General features: G+C 40.6%; 2 protein-coding genes across 4 annotated transcripts; one reads left to right on the top strand and one right to left on the bottom strand.

Moving 5' to 3' along the window:
• Positions 1-1,004: 1,004 nt before the first annotated feature.
• tnnt1 (troponin T type 1 (skeletal, slow)) lies at positions 1,005-10,672 on the top strand. Of its 2 annotated transcripts, XM_041063473.1 has the most exons (15): positions 1,005-1,129; positions 5,168-5,195; positions 5,318-5,331; positions 5,448-5,501; positions 5,742-5,759; positions 7,704-7,724; positions 8,309-8,330; positions 8,441-8,501; positions 8,865-8,981; positions 9,189-9,266; positions 9,372-9,485; positions 9,580-9,689; positions 10,067-10,157; positions 10,283-10,323; positions 10,438-10,672. In XM_041063473.1, the coding sequence occupies exons 2-15, from the start codon at positions 5,170-5,172 to the stop codon at positions 10,481-10,483; spliced, it is 813 nt and encodes a 270-aa protein (XP_040919407.1). In that variant the 5' UTR covers positions 1,005-1,129; positions 5,168-5,169; the 3' UTR covers positions 10,484-10,672. The 2 variants fall into 2 exon arrangements, with proteins under 2 accessions (XP_040919407.1, XP_040919408.1); XM_041063474.1 differs by lacking the exon at positions 7,704-7,724 and having other exon boundaries at positions 1,012-1,129.
• A 1,875-nt stretch (positions 10,673-12,547) lies between these two features.
• On the bottom strand, positions 12,548-22,731 carry syt5a (synaptotagmin Va). Of its 2 annotated transcripts, XM_041063533.1 has the most exons (10): positions 22,631-22,731; positions 18,307-18,467; positions 18,084-18,098; positions 16,984-17,165; positions 15,235-15,321; positions 14,878-15,045; positions 14,603-14,770; positions 14,373-14,490; positions 14,121-14,254; positions 12,548-13,952 (listed from the first exon to the last, which is right to left on the bottom strand). In XM_041063533.1, the coding sequence occupies exons 2-10, from the start codon at positions 18,458-18,460 to the stop codon at positions 13,743-13,745; spliced, it is 1,236 nt and encodes a 411-aa protein (XP_040919467.1). In that variant the 5' UTR covers positions 18,461-18,467; positions 22,631-22,731; the 3' UTR covers positions 12,548-13,742. The 2 variants fall into 2 exon arrangements, with proteins under 2 accessions (XP_040919467.1, XP_040919468.1); XM_041063534.1 differs by lacking the exon at positions 18,084-18,098.
• Between the last annotated feature and the right edge of the window lie 501 nt (positions 22,732-23,232).

Genomic DNA, 23,232 nt, shown 5'->3' with positions numbered 1-23,232 from the left:
ATGTGCAGCACTGAACAGTAGACCGATACCATTAGCAACAAGAGCTGGTGAACATAATGGACCAGTTTATATCTAAACATGTCAGTGCTGTGTATACATTTTGTTCCATTGCCCCCAAGTGACTATAAGAATTAACACTGCTTTAAGTGTGGTGTGGTGTTTGTGCCTGATCGCATTGAAAGTGCATTTTAAAGTATTTTTGGAAATTCACATTTCCTGTCTTGGCGAGAGAAATATGAAGCTACCGTCAGGAACCAGTTTACTTAGATCAAAAACTGTGGAAACAGCTGGGCTGGCTCTGTCCAAAGCTAACAACATCTATCAGCTTACTAATACATTTGTTTAATCAATACAGAAACCATGAATTTTGTTACTTTTGCCAAAAAAAAATATTCAATGAGATGATTGATACCACTCTGCAACTAATGAATCCTCTAACTTTCGGCAAGAAAGAGAATAAGATTATTTCACAAAAGGTTGAACTATTAGAAGTTGTTAGTACTCTGATGTGGTAGCTGTGGATTCAGGAGTCATTTTCTTTTATAGTAAAGCTCACAGTGAGTTTAAAAAGCCTGAGCTTGGTTTAGTTTTTACCTTGTAACCCCCCTCTGAAAGGATCTCTAGTGTCAGCTTTGATTACACAAGGAAAAATAACCATTGTCTCTTCACAAACTGTCGCCCCCCCCCCCCCCGTCCTTCTCTGCCAGCCTTCTATCTCCATCCATCACGCCCTCCCTCTTCATTTTGTCATCCCCCTCTCCACCTGCCCTGTGGCACCACCCCATTTGTCCAGTGAGGTCATCCCTCTGTTCTCCCTAATCCTGCGAGGTTCTCATCTTTCTGCCTCTGCTTAATCCGCCTGTGGCCCCCAGCCCTGACCACACACACACACACACAAATGTGCACATTTGTGCACATGGACTCACAGTTATTCTTGTATTGTATACCCCGACACTCAGTAATTCTCACAACATGCATACACACAGTCATTTGGACACCACACACACACACACATTGCCCCTCCACCTCTCAGTATAAAACTCCCTCTGTTTCTGTACAATAGCCATTCTTTCCTGTCTCTGTTCCTCTGTCTGTCTCTTGTGACTGGCGATACCACACCTTCATACAGGTATGTTCTTTAATATGTCCTTTCTAGCTTATGCTGTCATAGCATTACAGTAAAATGAAATATAACCAACTTTGAGATTAATGTATATATTTTTTTTCTAGTCAGCCACTGCTTTCACTTTTCAGTATCATTTCAGTGTGGTATCATTCTTTATTGGTATCATGTATTCAATTTTGACAGTACTTAATCTTTTTGATGTAAAAAAAAAAACTTCCAAATCCACCCGAAGACGAGCTTTAAAAAAAAAAAAAAGAAAAACATCAAAACATCACCAAAATCCCTGCTAATAAAAGCTAGCAATAGTATATCTGAGTATATATCAGTAGAGGTAAGAGACTAAATATGTTTTTGTTTGTGTGTTGTCATTTTTGCAATATTTTAGTTTAATAACTTACTGAATAGGCATTATATGTTGGATACAATGAATGAACATAATGAATGGTAACAGTGTAAAAACATCTGTACTTGGAAGAAGTGATAGACGTATGTGTACCTTGTGTTACCTGCACTACACTGCACTTCTTGCACACATCTACACTTCTTATATATACCTGTGGTGTCTGTGTTAGTGTAACAGGCACTCAGACTGACATGTACAGTTGCATACATTTAGAAAACCACAAAGCAGGTGGGAGTAGATTATCTGTGGGTGGTCCAGTACCTGGGTTAGGGGTCCAGTCTGTAGTGAGACAAAGGGTGATGACTAACAGTGTCCTACAGAGAGGTCCTCTTTTAGCCACTTGTGCCAAACTGTGTTCATATTTTTAGCCCTAAAGGCCCTCAGGCCAAAAGTATGTGAAGGATTTTTTATTTTTATTTTTTTGTAGTTTATTTTATTTTTTAACTGTCAAAGGTCTGACAGCAAATTAAGCTTTTGTGAATACTGCGTGTGCGCGTGTGCATGCATACATAGTCTGCCACCCATCCCTTTGTTCATTTGTGGTCACTGTCAACCACTTACACAAATGCTAACAGTCTGAAGTCAGACTAGCTAACTTTAGCACTCAAAGGAAAATGGAGGGTATTAAAACAGGTGTCTTCATACACAAATGTCATCTATGCAGTTGGTAATGTGAGAGTGTGTGTGTGTGTGTGTGTGTGTGTGTGTGTGTGTGTGTATGTGTGTGGTACATTTACAACGGCAAGTTCAGGTCAGTGTTAACTTTTCTGGTTGTTGTCTGATTATCGAGTCTCCTCGTTTGAATCCTTATCAGTGTCACATTTTCACCTGCCACACCTTGCTGTGCCCGTTCATACGTGATGTTCATGTCAAACAACATAGCCACTATTTTCCCAGATTAAAGAGACAGTACACAACTATACTGTTAGCTTGTTAATAAAGTTGTAATTAAGTCCACACATAAATAAATGTCCTCCAACCCAGCTTTTCATTTGATGGAGTTTTACTGCAGCTGGATTGTTTTTCAAAAGGGTCCTAGAATCTATAAATAAACTACAGTGGACTTTCTTTAATAGTAATGGGGTGTTGTAGCACACTCATTCTCCTTTACTTCACAGACACAGTCACATATATTGTCCTTGACTAAAATTAACCCTGCTAAGGCCTATGCCTGTTGCCTGCTGGAACTTGACTCTTCTCCTAAATCCCCCGGTTCAACCCCTCCCCACCATGAAATGTGCACCTCTCATTCATTCATCCATCCATCCGTCATTTCTCGCCACCCTCTCACCCTACAGCCAACATAGTATGGCTGTAGATAACACTGAAGATAACCATTTAAGATAACACTGAAAGAGCCTTTAAGAAAGGCATTAATCTTCGTGATTCTTGTGATAAAGTTTTATAATGGCTTTTTTTATGTCAATACCCTCATGTATCCCTCAGTCTTTTGCTCTGTTGTTGTAAACTGTATAGAAAATAAGTATTATAAGGTACATATTTTATATCAAAACCTTTCTATAAAGAAATACTTTTACATTTCTGGAAATCAAGTTATGAACGCAGTTATTTTTATACCTTGGCAAACCTGTAAGCAAACAGTTGCTGTTTAAACAGTGTTGCTGATCAATGAGTCCAATATTTAATCTCTTTCAGCTCTGTTTTTGGTCGCTACCAACCCATGAGAGTGTTTAGCTGCTAATGCTACACTATGCTACACTTTGTCAAGCTTAGTAACTTTCTGGAGCATCAGGCTGTTTCACCTTGTTGTCTGTAACTTTACATTTACCAATCAGACATGAGAGTGGTATCAAATTTGAAACCAGACTCTCAGCAAGAGTTTGCTTGATGATGAAAAGAAATTTAGGATCCAGAACAGGTAAACAACTTTGAAAAGAGAGTCAAAAACTGTGACAGCTAACAGTGCATGGAGGAATGGAGCCTCACTGATTTCCCATTGAAAGGACTTATGGTGTCTGACTATGCCAAGCTGCTGAGTCTGGCACTGCAGCGGGCACAACAACAGACAGGAGAGATAGGGCAGAGCTTTCAACGACAGTTACCGCCTCTATAAATTCAACCACACGGTCACAGGGTCACTATAAATTCTTCCTGATGAGAGAAAGATGAGAGAGAAGAGAGAGAGCTTGATGGTGTGTTGAGGGATAACAGAATGAAAAGGGGATGATTGACAAATTTTCTGTTGCTTTACAATCAGATTTTGACAGAAACAAGCAACTTTTTTTTTCCACTGCTAGAGGTTTTGAATAATGGGGAGGGAGTGACAAAGACCTTTGACCTGTGTCAAGGTCAGTCAGTCACTTGTCAGTTGCTCAGTTAACATGTCAAACTGTGAAACTACTTGTTAAGACTTGTTGTTAGAGGCGTTAAGTTTCAATACACTTACACTGTACAATCTAAATATCTTACAGTTACATACAGACCTTCAGTCCTAATATTGTTCACCCGTACAGTGTTTCAGAGTAGGTCATCCCGTTTAGTTTGTCGGAAAGACCTGTACAGAGGGAAAAACAGTGGGTGAGGACAAAGGTAGAGAGAGAGAGAGATGTAGGGGAAACTAGAAAGTGAGAGAAACTTTATCTGTCCAGGTCCTTCTGCGTTTAACCCTTGTCACATTCTCACCTGTTGACACTCCATCAATCTCTCCAACCCCCCCCCCCCCCCGCTTGCCAGGAAGTTGTCAGCGCACACCCACTGTGTATGTCTGTCTGTGCGTGGTTTTATGTCAGGACAATGGCAGCTCAGAGAGACAATTTATAGCAAAAAGCATCTCACCGTGTCACTCTGTGCTTGTGTGTGTTTTTCTATCTCCAAAGTGATTAATCACAGGAGAATAGAGACTGTGGTCACCTGTGGTTTAGTGATGATGACTCACTCATGTACTTACAGAGAGCCAGCCGTTCAAGTCTGCATTTACTGGTCATTTATTTGGTCATGACACATTGGACAAATTTAAATTTTTGACCTATAGATGGCCAGTTATAACGGATCCCTAAAGCTGTTAAACTTCACCCTAAAGGGAACATGAATGACTGTGGCAAAATCCATGTCAATTAATCCTGTGTCTGTCTCGAAATCTGAAAACGTTGGACCAAAAATGTCTATCTTAAGTCCCAGGAAGCTAAAAGACTTATTGGCCCCCATGAGTTGCCTTGTCAGTAGTGGGTCTAAGAATTAATGGCATTAAAGAAGAGCTCAGGATTGCCTTAAAAAAAAAAACGGAAAGAAATTTCCTGAGTATATTTCATTGCAGTGCCCCTGTTTTATATTTTAAAATGTGTAGTGTGGAAGAGGAAAGGCTGCTTAAGATTTTCATGGTCTCAAAAACATTATGGTTCATCCTTTGTGGATTATGAGTATCCACAGCAATTTTATAGAAATTGATTTTTTTTATAGAAATTACTTTTTAACATACTATACCTTATCATGAACCAAAGTGTTGGCCAAGGGAAATTTTTTGACTTAACAGAGCATCCTCTGGGTGCCATCATTCACCCTATAAAGTTTTTTTTTCTGACCATTTATCTGACCATTGTACGTAGGATAGATGTGCTGTATTCTACCTCTCCATTCATCATCTTCCTGATTAGATTGTTACGTGTTTCTCTTTGTTGCAGCCATGTCAGATATAGAAGAGGAATACGAGTGAGTAGAGCAGCGTCCATCACTGTTTATCATTTAACATCACTTGTCATCTGTTCATTCCAGTGTAAATGAATCAAGTGTGACGTTACCTGATAAACAATGTTTCTGTATTCCCTTTCCAGGGAGCAGGTGGAGGGTAAGCACAGTCAGATGCGTCTATATTTCTCACATGACAAGACACAAGACATAATAAAGAACACTGATGAAGATTTATATGAAACTATTTTCATTTCTTGGTCTCCTTTCTCCCAGAGGCTGAGGAAGAGCAGCAGGACGAGACTGAGCAGGCGGAGGAGGATGGAGGAGGTAAGGTCAGGAGGACTTCCAGGAGGCAGAGCACACATGCAGGACCTCCTCCTGTTGTATCACAAGTCTGTGGATAAAACATGCTCTGTCATACTGTATGTGTTAAAATAAAATCCCCTCTCTCCTTCTTCGTAACTGTGTGAAATGTGGGTGACACTGTACTAACACCATCAACTCTCTATCACCTCCCCTTCTATCCTGGCTTTCCTTTGGCTGACACTGCTGGTCCCTGATTATCAGAGCAGCAAGAGTATCAAGGTAAGGACTTTATGAGTCACATTTTTAGAGACCATTTATGGCCTATCCTGAAAACCTAATGCAGGTGAAACTTGCATCCAGATATGTATAAATAAAGACATAAGTGAATAGGAACAAGGTCTCAGACTTTTGGACCCCACTGTATGTCTTTATTTATTTGTTAAAGAGAAGAAGACAAACAGAGGAAGAAGAATTTTCTTTGTATTGCATTGTATTTTAATACTGAATCTAAGTGGTAAATTACAACACTTTTACTCGTACAGTACTTTTTCATAAGGATGAAAGTCATATGTCATATCCAAGCACAATGCCATCGCCATTTTGACCATGTCTTTGTCAGCAATGTAAACGTTATGCTGCACTTGTCATTGCCTGCTGCTGTAGCCATTGATGTAAAGGTGTAGGAAATCTAACATGATATTTTTATGATCTTGTCCACTTCAGCCAACATGTTTGATTCTAAAATTAAATATGTAAATATGTTTAAGTACAAAATATCAAAAAATTGTCATTTGAAGCTGCAGTAATCAGTGTTTCTATATCAGCAATGTATCAAATCAGTTTGGCTTTTAGATGTACCAATGATTGTCAAACAAAAAAATGCAGGTCACCCAGAAATTTGTTTTATTTTGTGCTACATGTTATGCATAGTGCACACATTAAATATTGTCTTTAGATTTTTGTACAGACTTATGTGTTTCTTTTAAAACTAGTAACCACAGATACGATGCTCTGCTCCTTGGCAGGAAGTACATGTTTGCTGACTGACCTGTCCAAGATCATAGACATATCATACTTGTATGCAGCATCTCTGCTTTGGAACATGTTAACATATTTGGCCTTTAAATGTTCAATGTTTTATTCATTTCTGCAGCTGCAACCATTGTATGTGTTCTGGCATTCATTATTATACACATGCACATACATGATGTTTTACTTCTACAAGATTTTCTCTGAGGATTTAAATGTAGGTGGGCCGGGCCAAAGTTCCACCATGAGTTCCACCATGTTTTGGAGCACACGAGTTATCTACCTCACAGAAATATGAAGAAAATTCAACACTACATGTTCAAAATGATCTGTATGTGCATTATGTAATAATAAATGTTTGCAAAATGTTCCAGAAAACTACATTTCCCTACAGACACACTGGGTGGTGCACATTAGTGCATAGTGAAGTTCACACTGCATGATGGGAAATGGTAGTTTTAAAGCAGCCGTTCAGCATTTTTGAAAATGCACTTTTCTGATTGATGCCATTCTCACGTCTGTACAATGAAAATGACAGTACAACCAGCAGGCCATTAGCTTAGCTTAGCATCAAGACTGGAAACAGGGAAACAGCTGGCTAACTGCCAGCACATTGAAAGTTGTGTTAATTCATTTTTGTAGGTGCTCAGAGATGGATTTTGTCACCTGTTTACCAGCCAACTCCATTTCCAGCCTTTGTGCTAAGCTAACCTAACCAGCCGCTGGATGCTTCATGTTCATCGTGCAGACATGAGGGTAGCATCAATCTTCTCATCTAACTCTCAGCAAAAAGCACAAAAGGGTATTTTCCAAAATGCTGAACTATCTCTTCATGCTTGCTGCCAGTGCAATATCATATGTTAACTTGGGATTTATTTCAGTCATTCCACACTTCTTCTCTTCTTTTGTTCTCTTTTCTCTTTAATTTCTCACTTTGATTTCCCCATTCTTTCCATTTTTGCCTCTTGATCTTCTGGTGTGTTGATTTCCTTCCTTCCGTCCTTCCGTCCTTCCTTCCTTTTATTCTTTACATCTTTCATTTTCCTTTCAACTTTCCTTCCTTTCTCCTGCTTTCCCCTGCTTTCCTCATGTTTAATTTTCACCCATCATTAATGACTCCTTCGATGCTCCATGTGTCATTCCTGTTACCGTCCCGCCATCTTTCATTCTGTCTTTATGTGGCTGGTACGTCAGATCAAGATGCCCAGGAGGAAGGTGAGAAACAGTGGTAGTGTGGTTCCCTGAAGAGTAAAACCCATGAGTTCCTTCTCAAGCTCAGCAAACGTTTCTTCCCCAAAATAACTATCTAACATATTAAAATTAGATTTACTCTTATAAATCCTTCTCAAGTCAGGACTGTTTAACAGCAATCTTGCAAAACTCACATGTAGGAAACAAAATATCTTTTATGGAGTAACTGGTTTCCTAAATAATTAAACAGCCATACCTTCCATGCTATGATCACCTTTTTAGAACATGTTTTAAAATGGCCTAGTAAATATAGTCAGTTTGTAAATGCAAAGTTCAGTGTGATGGAGGATTGATAAGGAAGGTGTTTTGGTGTTATAAACATTATGTCTTTGCACTTATTTTTTCATAACTATTAATAATAGCTTTACTTTCTGTTGCCTTTTCTCCTCTCAGCCCCATGCTTGCTGTGCTTTCAGCCACATTAACAGCTTTATTAACAGCTTTCAGATTTCCCATTTGCCCTTTCACGTTTGAAGGAAAACATTTTTATTCATATTATCATTTGTTATCTTTTTTTGTTTGCTCATCTTCCTGTCTTTCATCAACAGAGGAGGAGCGCCCCAAACCCAAGTATGTTCAGTCCCACTATTCTTTTTTTCTCATTCCAAAATGTCACATTTCTCTGATATTTATGTTTCTCAAAATTCCATCATCAAAATGTGCTCCGTGCTTTTCCGCAGGCCTATGGTGCCTCAACTTGCTCCTCCAAAGATTCCTGAGGGAGAGAGGGTGGATTTTGATGTAAGTGATGAAAACCATTGAAGAGGTATCGTGTATCATCAGGAAACCACAGCTGTCAGTGTTGCAGCGTGAGAAGTCAGTTCAGTTAACCTGAACAAACTGTGAGCCCTGCATCACTGATGGGGAAATTTCTATGCCAAAGACATTTTCCCTCCCATTTTACACAATTCAGATGCAGGATGGCTTTTATATACTTAACCAGAGGAAGTGAGAGCCAATAGAATGGCTGTAAATAAACTTCAAACAATCTTATCCGGATATGAGCTCTGGATACGCACAGAACCCAACACATCAGTGTGGTGAAATAATCAACTTCAGTTCTGTGTTGCCCACATGGAAATAAACACTCTGTTGTTGCAACAGGACATCCACAGAAAGCGTATGGAGAAGGACTTGCTGGAGCTGCACACTCTGATTGATGTCCATTTCGAGCAGAGGAAGAAGGATGAGGAGGAGCTCATCGGCCTCAAAGACCGAATTGTAACCTCACTTTGATATTAGCACTTCCTGACCAGATGTGATATCATGCAGCTGATCAGTGGAAACTGATAGTGGCCAGCACATTTAGTACATAAACTTTAGCCAGCTCTTCAAGTGCTGTACTTAAGCTGATGTACTTCCATAGTACTTACATTTGCATAGTTTATTGGATTAAAATTGTGGCATCTGTACTTTTCTTTCCATCAGGAGCGTCGTCGATCAGAGAGAGCTGAGATCCAGAGGGTTAGAGCAGAGAAGGAGAAGGACAGACAGAATAGGATTGCGGTAACACACACACACACACACACACACACACACACACACACACACACAGGGGCTGAAAAATGAAATTCAGAAGGTAAACATGGCTCTCTGGTTCCTTTATCACAGGAGGAGCGTCACAGGAAAGAGGAGGAGGAGGCCAAGAGGAAGGCTGATGATGAGGCCAAGAAGAAGAAAGTGCTGTCTGGCATGGGAGCAAACTTTGGAGGCTTCTTGGCCAAGGTCAGACAACAGCTGTTATTCCCAGAAGTGATGATGTTTAGGAGATGATGATGATGCTACAGCTTGATTGTTGACTGTGTATGTTCTGTCCCAGGCCGAGTCGAGGAAGGGCAAGCGTCTGACGGGCAGAGAGATCAAGAAGAAGACTCTGGCTGACAGACGGCAGCCCCTAGGCATCGACAATTTGAGGGAGGATGCACTCAAGTGAGTCTCCTTCAGTTGTGTTTAAGTTATGTAACCAATGATGCTACACCATTACAGCAGCTATAAAATGCATATTAATAACCTGAAGTTGGGGTGTTTGAACACATTTCTAGATTTATATTTTATTGTGTTGTATTTCAAAAACCAATTCAAGATGAGCTTTACCTATTGACCTAAATGAACAACAATTGTCCAACTAAAAATCTAAAAGCTAAAAAGAATTATGATGATAATCATAAGTGTGTCATTAAGAGGAATGAGGGAATCATTTCTGATGAGCTGTGGATTTCAGTAAATATAAATTATACAATAGATATAACAATAAATTACATACAAAACATAAATTATTTTTCTTTGCGTGTTTGTGCTTACACAAGGCAACGGGCCCAGGAGATGTGGAACTGGATCTACCAGCTGGAGTCTGAGAAGTTTGACTTCATGGAGCACATGAAACACCAGAAATACGAGGTACTACTGGTCAGGAAGATAGCAAGAGTGAAATGTATATACATCATATACACTGTACTTACTGATCTCTTTCATGATTATTTTCTCCCTGTTACCTCTAAATGCTTCTTGTTTGCCTCCTGCAGATCATTGTGCTGCTGAACAGAATCCAGCATGCTCAGAAATTGTGAGTAGTTGCTTTTATACTAAATATGATAAACCGTATGTGTCTTGTTTATGTGCTTCCACCTGTACATCCTTCTTTACTTCCCTTCTCTTTCCTCCTCTCTTCCTCCTACAGTAAAAAGGGCCATGGCAAAGGGAAGGTGGGTGGTCGCTGGAAGTAAAGGGGGAAAAAAAAGAGAAAACACATTGATAAGGAAAAAGGGGATAGCAGTATGTGAATGGAGGAATGACACACAATTTCTCCATTGTCTTCTAGTGCCAGAACCACACTTTAGGGTTTCCCTGTTTGTGTGAAAGACATTCAGTGTTTCTTGATAAGATGTATTGATAATAAAATGACATGCACTCAACACAGTTTTGTGTTGGTTTTGTCACTGTCATTTTTATTTGGACATACAAGGCCAGTGGTGGGCGTACAGCATACAGAACATGGTAAGCTAAATCAAGTTCAGCCTCAGCAGGAACCTGTTTTTCAGTGATCATCTGATCAACACCATACAGCTGAGAGACGCAGCTACCAGCTCGCTGGTGGGGCAAGATTTTCCCTCAGCTGTTGGTGGAGACCAAAAACAGAGCCAAACAACTCCAAAGGAATGATAATGTTGCTCTGGATCTGCTGAATGTGTAAATAAACAATTCTTTACTAACAAGTCATCCATTTAAAGGGTGATAATATATAAAAAAAAAAACAATGAACAAATCGTTCATTGTTCTATTTACTTTGTGACAGGGTTGTGATAGTTTGATACTATTATGGACCATCTGCTTCTGTTCATTCCAGAACAAGAAATTTGCTGTAACAACATCTGTGTTTATCTAATCAAGCAAAGTTGTGTGTTATTATTTATGAGCTCATCTTCCTTACAGAACATCCATAGTCTGGTTTTAAAGGCCTTAACTTAAGTCTTTCCCATTAAAACCAACTCTTTTTAAAGCCTGTGAACAATGCATGTGTTTCTGAGCCAGACATATTAAAAATGGCAGCCCATATATCAAACAGCATTATTTATCTGCAGCCCTCTGCGCTATGTTGCAGCTCCAGTGTGAATGCTAGCGTTGTTTGTGTTGATCTGTGTGGTGGTGGTAGTCGTAATGATGGTGGTGTTCATGCAGGGACAGATGTTGATAGCTGCGCTGTAGCATGTGTAGACCGCTACATAAGACCCACGACCACATGAGGGCTTTTATCTTCAGGATTTCATATTTAGCAGATTTCATGAGTTGAGTGACATGTGCAGAACGTACTCTGCCCTTATATAGATATATCAGCAATAACAGAGAAAGACTGAAAAGAATATGATGGAGGTAACTGGACTGAGGGTATCAAAGGGGTGTTTATTTAGTAAAAATGGAAAGCTGCCATCTGGGCAGAGGAAGCACATAACTCCAGCCAGAAGTTATGACAGTTGCACGTGTTGTCAATTACAGCCCACAGCTGCTGGGTGAATCCTGATTACATCCTTACATCCTGATTTAGAGAGACATATTATATGTCTCATAATAACTAATTATGAGACATATTAACATTTAAATGAGATTTTTTTTTTATCAGATCTACTTGCAGCATTTTATGGTAGTATATTATCTGTTCTTTTCTTTTACTTGGGGAGCACAGACTATTTTCCTTCTTCTCTCCTGCCTGTGGTAATTACGTGTCCTGTACACCTCTCCCCCCTTCTCTCCCGTCTCCCTCTCTCTAATTCCTGCCTCACATGTTTGGCTCACTGCGTGAGACGAGGACTAAAGAGGACACAGTGTTAATCCAGCCTTTCGCTCGCCACGTTGAATCAGGACACACACGTACACTTGTATCAAATCAAATGTAGCGGTGAAGGCAACGCTGCCTGTGGCATGTTGAGACGACAGTTTGATCAGAAAAAAAAAAAGCCTCCATATTCATAATTGGATCACTGGGACAAATGGCAGCGATAATTACAGGGTGGAGGATTAGTTACCCTCAGAAATGCTCTGTTCCCCTGATCACAGGGTTAATGGTGCCACTGATTGTATTAGAGAGAATAATCCCGCTCTGAAGCATGATACATCATAAATATTTCATGGTTCAACTGGATTTGTCTGAAGATTGTGATCTTTAACTCTAAAAATGCATCTGCCTGATCATACGAGTGTGTGTCTGTGTCTTTCTGCTCAAATTAAAGGATACCATGTTCACATGGGGGTGTTATAGCGTGTGTACATATCCATCCATCCACCCCACCCCCCAGCCCCCCTCTGAGCCATCTGTCGTTTGGAAACATTTTATTTATTCAGCTATTTATTTCCACATATGTATCGAAAGTGAGACCACGAACAGCTTTCCATTTTTTTTATGATATACAATACACACACACACACACATCGATGTACACACCCACCAGACACTCCAAGCAGGATCTCCTGTCATTCAAACACAAGCACAGAAGGAGCCACAGAGAGACAGAACAATAATTAGTAAAAACATGTAACTAAATACGACAAATTTCATAGGAAAAAAAAAAGTTTAGACGTTTTGGAAGATGAGAAGCTTATCAGGGTAAACAGGAGGAAAATAGTAGAAAGAAAACACCCACACAGCAGCTCTGCTACAACAGATGAGCATCAGTCAAACAGAAAGCTTTTCTCTTATCTTTCTCACGGAGTGGATAAAAATCACATCACTCTCTATAGAGTTAATTAGTTGAGTCTGGTAATTAGTGGATACTAAACATGCTCGCAGTTTAGCTCACCTGCAGCCATGCTAGCTTGACTAAGCTGTTGGTCATGTGACCCACACCTGACAGGTCATAGCTGTTTGTTGAGTCTCCCATTTATTTATTTTAGCTTTTGAGAAAATACTAATAGAGTAAAACAGCAGCTACTGATCTCACTTACTTCAATTATACCACAGTATTAACATAAATATGAATAAGGATCTGCTTAGCCTTGACAAACAGTACGCTGGTTGCATCATGGGAAGTGTAGGATCCAGGGTTTTAGAAAATTCAGGACATCTTAGCCTCTGCTTCATTGATTTTAACAATTTTTAAATCAGCATCTTGTGAGTTTGCCAATCTTATGAAAGTGTAGTGCTAAACTGCTGGAATACCCCTTTAATTCTCTATATTTGAGTCATTCAGTGTCAATGTGTAGTCTGAGTATTCATGTGCCAGTGCACGAACAAATGCATTCAGCTGTACAGTGTTTGCGTTTGAATATAAATACGAGTGTGTTGCAAGTGCACATAATGAATTTGCATGTACTGTATGTCAATGGTGTGTATTCAATACAATATAAAGCACACATGTAGTCATACAAAGAGATCCCATGCTGAAATATTACAAAATGAATGCCGGTCTGAAACTGAAGCACGTTACAGATTTTCACTATTCACAGGTCATTTTATAAAACCTACGGTTGTTTTGTGTGTCTGTACGAGTGTGTTTAACGAATGGGGGCCTTCAGAGCAGCATCCACCTCCTCCTCAGGCAGCAGCGTGTGCCACTGGGCCACAGGACGCCTGGGATTGGCCAGCATGTCCGACCAGTGGCGCAACCCAACGCCTGAGGCGCCGTAGCCGATCCAGCACTTGCCGATGGGGTCGTTGCTGCCTAGTTTGTCGTAGTCGTACACAGTGATCAGCACCTGGACTTTCTGTGTGTGGAAACGGCAAAGAAGCTGTTGTTAGAAGAAGATGTATCCAAATTCTGTTGTATAAACACTGAGAAATTTTGTGTGACTGAAACTGATAAAATAAAAAAGTAATAATTCACAAAGTTCATTCCGAGAGCAGTTCAATTCAGCCCCCTGTTGTGTACAAACCTGGATCTGGGAGAAAGGGATCTCGAAGCTAAAGCTCTCGTTGAAGTAAGGATTCAGAGTGTTTTGTTTGACTGATGTCTTCTTCTTCTTCAGTCGCTTTCCGTTGTGCTGCAGCACCACCTTAACAAAGGGATCTGTAACAGAGAGACATGATATCAGGCAGTAGATCAGAACAGCAGAGATACCATAACTGCCATCCATCCATGACCGGTCTCAGTCTTTAGTGCAAGCATTCCTGCGAGTGTGAGTCACCTGACAGTCCTCCAACGTCCATCTTCTTCAGGTTCTTGGCTTCCATGATGTTAACTGTTAGCTTACCGGCCGTGGGGACGTAACGAAGGGAAATACAGATATCACCCAGTTTCTCTTGCTGTCAGGGACAAAACATACACATAAATGAGTTGTCTTATTGCCCAGTGTTACTTGATGTTGGTAATGTTGGTAATGACTGTTAGATCCATTATATGTTTAAGTGGTTGTACCTCCTCTTTCTCTCCTCCAACCAGATCTTTCCATTCATGTATTGGCTGCCCAAGGTCTATACTGTTCATGGCGATCTTGATCTCACCGATGACATCATGTTTACCGAAACGGTCAAAGTCAAACACCTGCATCACCAGAGTCTGACCGCCCAGCTCACTATAGGGTATCTGAAGAGGGAGAGGATTTTAAAAGGTTAAGTGCTTTAAACTGTTTTGATAATTATATGATCAAAACTGTTAAGGTCTGGCATAATCCCAGTTAACGATGTGCAGACCTTAAAGGTGAAGGTCTCGTTGAAGACTGGACACAGGTTCTTGCGCTGAACTTTGGTTTCAAACTTCTTCTTCTTGTCTGGAAGCATGTAGACTTTGACGTAGGGGTCTGAGGTCCCGCCCATGTCCATGGCTGGGAGGTCCTGAGCCTGGAGGATGCCCACTATCAGCTGGAAGAGGAGAGAGAGAGTAGGAGGTAAACTGTGGAGTCAGAGGGTCCCAGATTGTGACAGTAAGACTGTCTTTTTAAATTAAACAGGCATCATCATCGCTGAGCTCCTCCATTATTACATTTGTTTCTGTATGAAGGAGGTACAGTATTGGTGTGTAGTCTTCCAGAATAACGTGTGTGTGTGTACCTGGTTATCAGTAAAGTTATAGTCCAGTGTGTACTCCAGCTTGCCAAAGAACTCCTTCTCTTCCTCTTCCTTCCCTTCCTCTCCTTCCTGGAAGGCACACAGCATGGTTTGTATAGTTAACAATGTTATCAGGCTCACACATTTCATTCTCTTTCACCACTGACGGTCTTAAGTCTTCACAAAGCACTATGATTCCTGCTTTAAAGGGGCAACATGTAAATGTTTTAGTTTAAAACATTAAAAATGAACTCACATTATCAAGAGAATGTGAAGAAATGACAGTTTTGATGTCATCTCATGAGATGATACTGAGTCACTGTAACGTCCAGTCTGCCCTCAGTCCAACATGACAGGATGAAGAAGTAGCAGCTGTGAGTAGGCTATGAACCTGTGCTGCAGTCATCCTCCCTCTGTGACATTCCTCCACTCTTTCCTCAAGCTCAGCTATTGATGCTCCAGCTGCTCTCCCACACATTTCCTCCACCTCTCATGATTTGTCCTCTACTCCTGCACGCCACTACAGCTTCCCTGTCTCTCTGACTGGGCAGACTGGGGTGTGAAATTGTCATCAGTCTGACAGTAACTGAAGAAATCAACCTACCAGTTACATAATCAGATTGAAAGGTAAAACCTGTGTAAAAACATTATTCCCCAATTCCCCAAACATGTCAACAACTGCCCTGTGCTGAGGTTAGATTTATTCAAGCTAATGGTAGCTCATCATGAGGGTGAGGGTGGAAGCCCAGAACACTCCTGAACGACCGGTATACAGAGAGGGTTGTTTTGAGAGCATCTATATCAAATAGAAAAAGCATAACTTTATGGACACATCCGTATTTAGTGCAAATGGTAATTATAATTTCTGTTTTCTTCTGGGATTGAACTGTTGTCTGTTTAAATAAATGTGTAGTTTGAATCCCGTCACACTGATACTTGTCATCATTGGTTTCTGAAATCTGTGTCCAGTCACACGGGAACAGCAGCTCTGCGCATTCCTTTTCATTTTTCCCATTATGCATGCAGCTGTTTAAAGCTGTCAGCTCAGCTGTTACTGGTCTCAACCTGAAAAAAAAGCCTTTGAACAGTGAAGCAGTGACCACTCTCATGCCTATGCACAAGCACAGAGACTGGATACAGGGGGAAACCTGGCTCTGTCCTAATGTAGCAAAATCTGTGGACCAGCACCAGCATTGTGTTTCCAGGCTAGCTGTTTCCCCCTGATCCCAGTCTTTGTGCTAAGCTAGCTGGATAGCTACCCAGTATATAAAATACTGTACAACATGAAATAGAATGATATTCTTGTGCCAGACCTTGTCCTTGTATTCATAATGTTTTTCCTCAACATACTGAGTCAACCTGTCAATCATTTACTCTCTACTTCAACTGTCAGATTCTACACCAGCTGATTAAGGCAGTGGTGTCCAAACTGTTCCACAAAGGGCCGGTGTGGCTGCACCAATGAAGAGCACACAGTTTGACCAATCAGCTGTCTGAAGACTGAGATCAGTTGATTAAATGAGTCAAGTCTGGTGTGCTGCTGCTTGGTTGGAACAAAAACCTGCAGCCACACGGCCCTTTGTGGAACAGTTTGGACACCCCTGGACTAAGGTAAACCATATAAAACCTGGGAAAATGTATGTGGTAGAAATGTTTGACAAACGCTTTCTTCTACCACACTGATAGTAGAATTAAAATGTGGGCATATTAGAAATACACGAGACAGAATCCCTCTCCCTTCTCTTTTCTCACCTTCTTCTCGTCTCCCTCCTCTCCCTCCTTCTCCTTCTTTCTGCGTCCTCGTCCTCCCTTCCTCTCACGGACCTTCTTGGGCTTCTTGCCCTTGTTGAAGCACTTCTTGTAGATGCAGAATCCTAGGCAGGCCACAAGGGCAAGGACCACTACCACGATGGCACCCACGGCCCACATGGGCACTGGATAAAGAGGGCGAGAAAGGCAGGTTGGTGCTGTGTGGTTTGATAGAAAACAAAAGCAGTGACACTGCATTGATGTGGAGTTTTATTCTTACTGGGTAGAGAGTAACACATTCAAAACAGGGCTTTGAAAATTGTTGTCACATAAAAACCTTGGGCCTTTTTTAAATGGCTGTAAATTGAAGTGTTTTTTTTTTACCCATGCAGTTGACGTGGCTCAGTGGCAGGACAGTCTGTTATATGTCTGTTATTTTGAGTGAAATTTCAAGTATTGGATTAATTGCCACAACATTTGCTTCCAACGGGATCTATGTCAATGTTAGAGTGATTCCCTGACCTGTCTTCTACCGCCATCCTCAGGTCAAAATTTTAATGTATCCAGTACTTTGGTTTATGGCCTGGAAAACTAAGGATATTGCTATTAGTCTCAACTGTAGCCTCAAGTGCTGGTGTGGATGGTGGGTGTACAAAGTGCATGACTGAGCCTGGAGTTTGCATCCAGAGTCCTGTCTGTGGTTAGGTTTGGTTAAGGTTAGTGAAAGATATTTTGAAGGAAAATAAATCTGTGAACATTTTACTGATACATTCAGTATCACCGTATTCACAATTTGCCATAACCACCAATTAACAACATTTCCTCATTATGTCAATAGAGAATATAATCTGGTCGCATTTATGTTTCTCGCAAAACGGATTAGATATTGCAGTTTCATTGTATGTGAGCGTAAATTTTAGGGACTGGCTCGTTGGACTTGGATTTAGTGTCTCATGTCCCCACCAAATGCACACTTTGGTTCAGCCATAGTTGTTGAATGCAAGTGTCAGTACAGAGCTGTTTTTCACCTCCTATAGAAAACTTCACATGCATCGTTTTAAAACAGGAAAAACAGAATAGTACAAGACATGAGATGGACTTACACTTGAGTTTATGGTCTTGAAGAGCAGAGCAGAATGGGCACGTGAAGAAATGAGAGAGGGCAGAATAAAGAAATGAGACAACACAGGTGAGAATGAGATGACAGGAAGGTTATAATGGATGGAGGATGGAATGATGTGAAACAGCAGAGATGCTGTGACTTTTTTGTCCCTTGTTGGTAAAACAGGTTTATATATATATGTGTACATCTGTGTGTGTGCTTACTTGGCAGGTGCGTGAGCTCATTGAAGAACTTGTTCTTCATGCTAGCAAACTGGTGGTTGGAGTGGTGTGAGGGGGGTGGAGGCGGTGGGGGCTCCCTCTCCTCCTCCTCAGCGGCCCTGCGGAGCCTCGGCCCCGCCACGCTGACCAATCTCATCGCTGCTCTGTGGAAACGAAGGAGACAGCACGCAGGTCAGTGATTCAGTCATTTCTTTGTAAATAAGTCTGTTTATTAATGTATTTATTTCTACCAGCACAATATTACAAACTGCAGTGAAGTCAACGTTTTTTTTCCCTCATTCACAGTATTCAGATACTTCCAATACTTCTTCTCCCTGCCTCTCTCTTTTTCAAACGTGTCCTTTCAGATTTCATCCTGTTTGACCTTTCACCTGGCTGTAATCTCTTTAATCCGCTCTCACTCGCTTCACTCTCGTGCCTCTCACTATCCCACTCACTCCTCAGTTTCAAGCATCTGAAAAAGATAAACAAACTGTCCTCATCAAGAAGTTTTTGCTTTAATCATGGTGTGATATTCCGGTGCTGGAGGAACTATTCAGATATTTACTTTGGGTACTTTGATCTGTAGCAGTGTATCCTACTTGGTTAGCTAGTTACATGTTACATCTCAAACTGCTGAGTAAATATTCAGTTTCCTTTACAATTTACTTAAATACAGCATTTACTCAGAACATACTTGTGGTTTTCAATCTCCTCAACTAACTGACTGCTGGTGGTAGCTTCGTATTTGCTGTACAGGCAGACGAGTCTCAATCATATTCATTTTTGATATTTCTCTACTAGTACATTTACTATGCCTTTATTCCTTCCCTGCCTCCTCTCTCCTTTTGTCCTTTTCCTCTTTATAGCTTCATCCATGCTTTAGTTGCTCCTCCTTTGCTTATTCCTCTCCTCCTCCTTCACCTTCCCTGCATCCTTTCCATGATGGCAGTGTGTCAAGCAAGAGTAAAATTGAGCTCTGCTGCTTGTGCTTGCACATAGTAATCCCTTTGATTTTGGTGACAGCAAGGCTGCTGGAAGTGTAGACACACACACACACATATCAGTTTTACTGTGCTTAACGAGTCAGTCAGTGGTAAGGAGTTCAACCTGTCAGTTGTGCACTCATAGGCACAGTGACATTTAAACACACACACACAGTCCCCACCCACACTAGACGTCCCTCTGTCACTGTGCAGCGATGTAACAAGATTAGTTGCCAAAGGTAATCCAAAAATCCCTCAGCTTAAACAAATTAAGGACAGTTTGCCTCTCTCTGGGTCTCCGCCCCTTTCCCCGCCCATCCCACCATCATCTCGCCTTCACTCCTCCCCTCCGCCGTCTCCCTCCGTCTGTCATTTATCCTCCCCGCTGACAGCTGAAATGGAGACATACCTCCACATATACACGTCATATTTCCATAATAAGATCTGATTTAGTTGGCAAGCTGTGTTACCCTGTGTGCTTTTGCCCCCTGGGTTGCATAAGCAGAGGATTAGAGAGGGAGACCTCTGTATGTGTGTGTGTGTGTGTGTGTGTGTGTAGATACCACTCACGACACATCCACTGATTAAAGTTAATGATCAGTGGGTCATGCAATGAGAACTGCTCCTGTAATATCTGCAGTGTAAGCTGAATATTGAATTATTCTCTCTCTCTTTCGTCCTGGTCTGTTAATGTACTAAAGTCTTTGACCTGCAACTGAATGAAAAGTCTTGAGGGAACAGCTCAGCATTTTGGGAAATACACTTATTGGCTCACATGAGATGAGGTGAGACGATCAGTATCACTCTACCACTGGAAACAGAGGGAATCAGCCAGGCTCTGTCCAAACACAACAGCAAAAAGAAAAGAAATCCTTGGCTAGCTGTCTGGCTGTTCAGAGCCAAGAAACTTGTCAGAATATTTTCATAGCTGTAAATATTAAAACTCTCCAGTGAAACACACACCAACTATGAGATATAGTACGTAATGTTTTTGAAGCCAAAGACGTTTAAAACAAATTAAAATAGCAAAGAAATGAACATTTCATTGTAGGTTGTACAGGATGTGGCCTCAGCCATATCAGATGAGACTAAAATTGAATGAATATTTGATTCCAAAATGTCTGATATCTAAATCTACTGATGGCGCTGTAAGTAGATGAATTCTGTGCCATTCTGCTGTTTCTGTAATGACGTTTTAGCTCAGGTTCAGAACACCCCAAAATCAGAATCATGAGCACAGCTGTGATGTGGGTCACAGCAGATTTAGGCTGGGCTGCTGCCAGAAACTTACATCAGTGAGTCAGAAACCTGGTCAGGTTGAAGTGATCAACAACTGATGCCACAGGCAAAAATGGAGAATAGAAGTTTTGTCAAGAGACACGTGCAGGCAACATAGTTTGTCAAAACAAAACATCAGCCTTTTATATTCACATTGTGCAGGTGAGAACAGTGACTGACATGTCAAACAAAACTCACGCCATGAGCAATTAAACATGAGTCACCATGCGCCGAAGAAAATCCAACACTCACAGTGTTTGGCACCAAAAGCTGAGAGTCAAGAAAAAGCTGCCAATCACCACATCATATTTTAATTAAGATAAAGAAAACGACAAAGATCTGTGAGAGAGTTAGAAGATCAAAGTAAGAGATGAACAAAGAAAAGAAGTCTTTATACTGCAACAGTCAGTATATTTCATCTGCCAACCCAAACCTGCCAACATATACAGCAGGTGGCATTTTACTGAGCTGCAGAAAATTATGTTTATGTTTTTAACGTTTACGTGTTTGAAGCTCAAAGATCCACTTAGTAATGAGTCAGAGCTTTCAGCTGCATCTCATGGTCTTCATCTAAAGGGTAGTATATCACTCCTATTGTAGAGTATGAAACCAAAATAAGAGACCATATTATAAGGTGTTCACTCTGCGAGGCTGCCACTCTCTGCAGGAGGCCCACAGTCTCTTCACAGTCCAAATACTGGGAAATAAACTTTGCTGTGACCATGAGCGTAGAATACAATGTTTCTCACAAATGAGATTTTCTGGTTTGTTTTTAAGGTCAGAGTCAGTTCAGTGCTCAAAAAGCTGGTACTTTTTTTCCCTTAATACTGTCTTTGCCTGAATAAAGACACAATTCTTTGACATTTTTAATGTTTTTAGTTGTTTAGAGCTGAAATGATTTGTCAATTGATCGATTAGTCAAATGGGAGAAAATAAATTGGCAGTAATTCTGATAATTCATTAATTGTGTGTGAGCCTTTTTAAAATTAATATTCAGGGGTCATGGACTCTCGAATATATATTGTTTTCTTCTATTGTGTTTATTTTAATATTTTAATATCTTAATAGTTCAAGTTAGGTCCTGGGACGTTATGATTGGCATTTTTCACTATTTTCACATTTCATGGAACAAACATTTAATTGATAGTAATCAGCAGATGAATCAGTTATGAAAATGATTATTAGTTACTACCTTAATTAGACTTTTTTCATGCAAATGCATACTGTATAGGTGATTATATACAGTATGGTGTAGGTGTGTATATATAATCAGTAGGTGATTATATATAGGTGAATTTCACTCAGCAATTTTGGGCTGAGGCCTCGCGTTGTTTTGCCATTTAAAGGCGCTCCGCTCTGATCTCCACGCAGACAGTGCGGAGGTGAACAGCTGGCGGTGGGATTTTGTCAATCTGAAAGCTCACAGCTCTCAGCTGAACCAGAAGCTCCCATTAGGCTCCAAAGTTACGGTGGTAACTTTGAAATTTGTTGATAACTTGAAATCATCATCATCATCATCTGCTGCTTATCTGGGTCCAGGCCCAGGCCGTTTTGTGTATGAAAGGCGCTACTGTACAGAAATAACCTTTAATGTTATTGTTATTGTTCATTTAAACTCCTGTACCAAGGTTAAAGAAATGGCTCAACATTTAGGGAAATCTGCATGTTCTGTTTCTTGCTGAAAGTTAGATGAGAAGACTGACACAGTAGAAGGTTGTTCAGTAAACATGAGGCTACAGGAAGCAGCCCATTGGCTTAGACTGGAAACAGGGGGAAACAGAAAGCCTCTGACCAAAGCTCCTCTAAATAAAGCTCTCTTATTAGCATGTTCTGGTTTGTCAAGTCAAGTTTCATTTCAAGTAAAAACACGCAGCTTATTAAATGCAAAGCTTTGATTGCTTTTCTCCATCTCCCCTCAGAAAACCTTTTAGTTTTTCAACTGTTTGTCTTGAATAAACAAGTTTAAAACATCAGTTTCACAGTAGTAACTACTGAAGGGCCGCCGTCATAGTTGTAAATCCAAAATAAATAATAACACAAATCAAAACCAGCATACAACTCACCCTGTTCAGTGTCAGTCCCTCTTGTTTCCTTGGCCTTTATTATGTTTTGCAACCAAATGTTCTCCAGACAAATTCACCACTAGTGACTAACGAGATGTCCTTGTGTACGACTCCCTCCCTTCCTCTGTCCCTCCCCCTCCCCCTTCTGTGTTAATCTCCACAATATCCCTCACTGCCAACCACTTACTGTCCACCTACACTGCAAAAAAAAAAAAAAGAAAAGGCTCATCTTTAAAAGCCAGTTCATCAAACACTGTGACTTTAAATCACAATTGAGAATGTTTCATTATATTCTTGTACAACTTGTTTGAGGATTTTGTTTGTTAGGTACAGTTGAACTATGATGAACAAATGAATTAAAAACTCGTGAAGATGTCTTGCATTAGAGACAGTGAAATGATGTTTACCTGCTTTAAATGTCACCATAAGTGTAAATTGAATTAATCTCATCTTAAATGATATGTTAAGGTGTCCATATTTTACAGTGTACAAGCTCAGGCTCTCTCTCTCTCTCTCTCTCTCTCTCTCTCTCTCTCTTTCTCTCCCATGTCTCCTAATCTGCTGAAGCAGTGTGGAGGGAGGGATGCTGATGTGCTCTTGTA

The sequence above is a fragment of the Toxotes jaculatrix genome, chromosome 18, assembly GCF_017976425.1.
Source record: "Toxotes jaculatrix isolate fToxJac2 chromosome 18, fToxJac2.pri, whole genome shotgun sequence".
NCBI lineage: Eukaryota > Metazoa > Chordata > Actinopteri > Toxotidae > Toxotes > Toxotes jaculatrix.
This window is presented reverse-complemented; position numbering and strand designations above follow the sequence as displayed.

Excerpts from the sequence above, each read along its gene's own strand:
- tnnt1 (XM_041063473.1), top strand. The coding sequence starts at position 5,170 with ATGTCAGATATAGAAGAGGAATACGA. Across the intron at positions 7,725-8,308 it reads TCAAGATGCCCAGGAGGAAG|AGGAGGAGCGCCCCAAACCC; the intron begins GTGAGAAACAGT and ends TTTCATCAACAG. Across the intron at positions 9,486-9,579 it reads TTGGAGGCTTCTTGGCCAAG|GCCGAGTCGAGGAAGGGCAA; the intron begins GTCAGACAACAG and ends GTTCTGTCCCAG.
- syt5a (XM_041063533.1), bottom strand. The coding sequence starts at position 18,460 with ATGAGATTGGTCAGCGTGGCGGGGCCGAGGCTCCGCAGGGCCGCTGAG. Across the intron at positions 14,771-14,877 it reads ACGAGACCTTCACCTTTAAG|ATACCCTATAGTGAGCTGGG; the intron begins GTCTGCACATCG and ends CTCCCTCTTCAG. Across the intron at positions 14,491-14,602 it reads TTGGAGGAGAGAAAGAGGAG|CAAGAGAAACTGGGTGATAT; the intron begins GTACAACCACTT and ends TGTCCCTGACAG.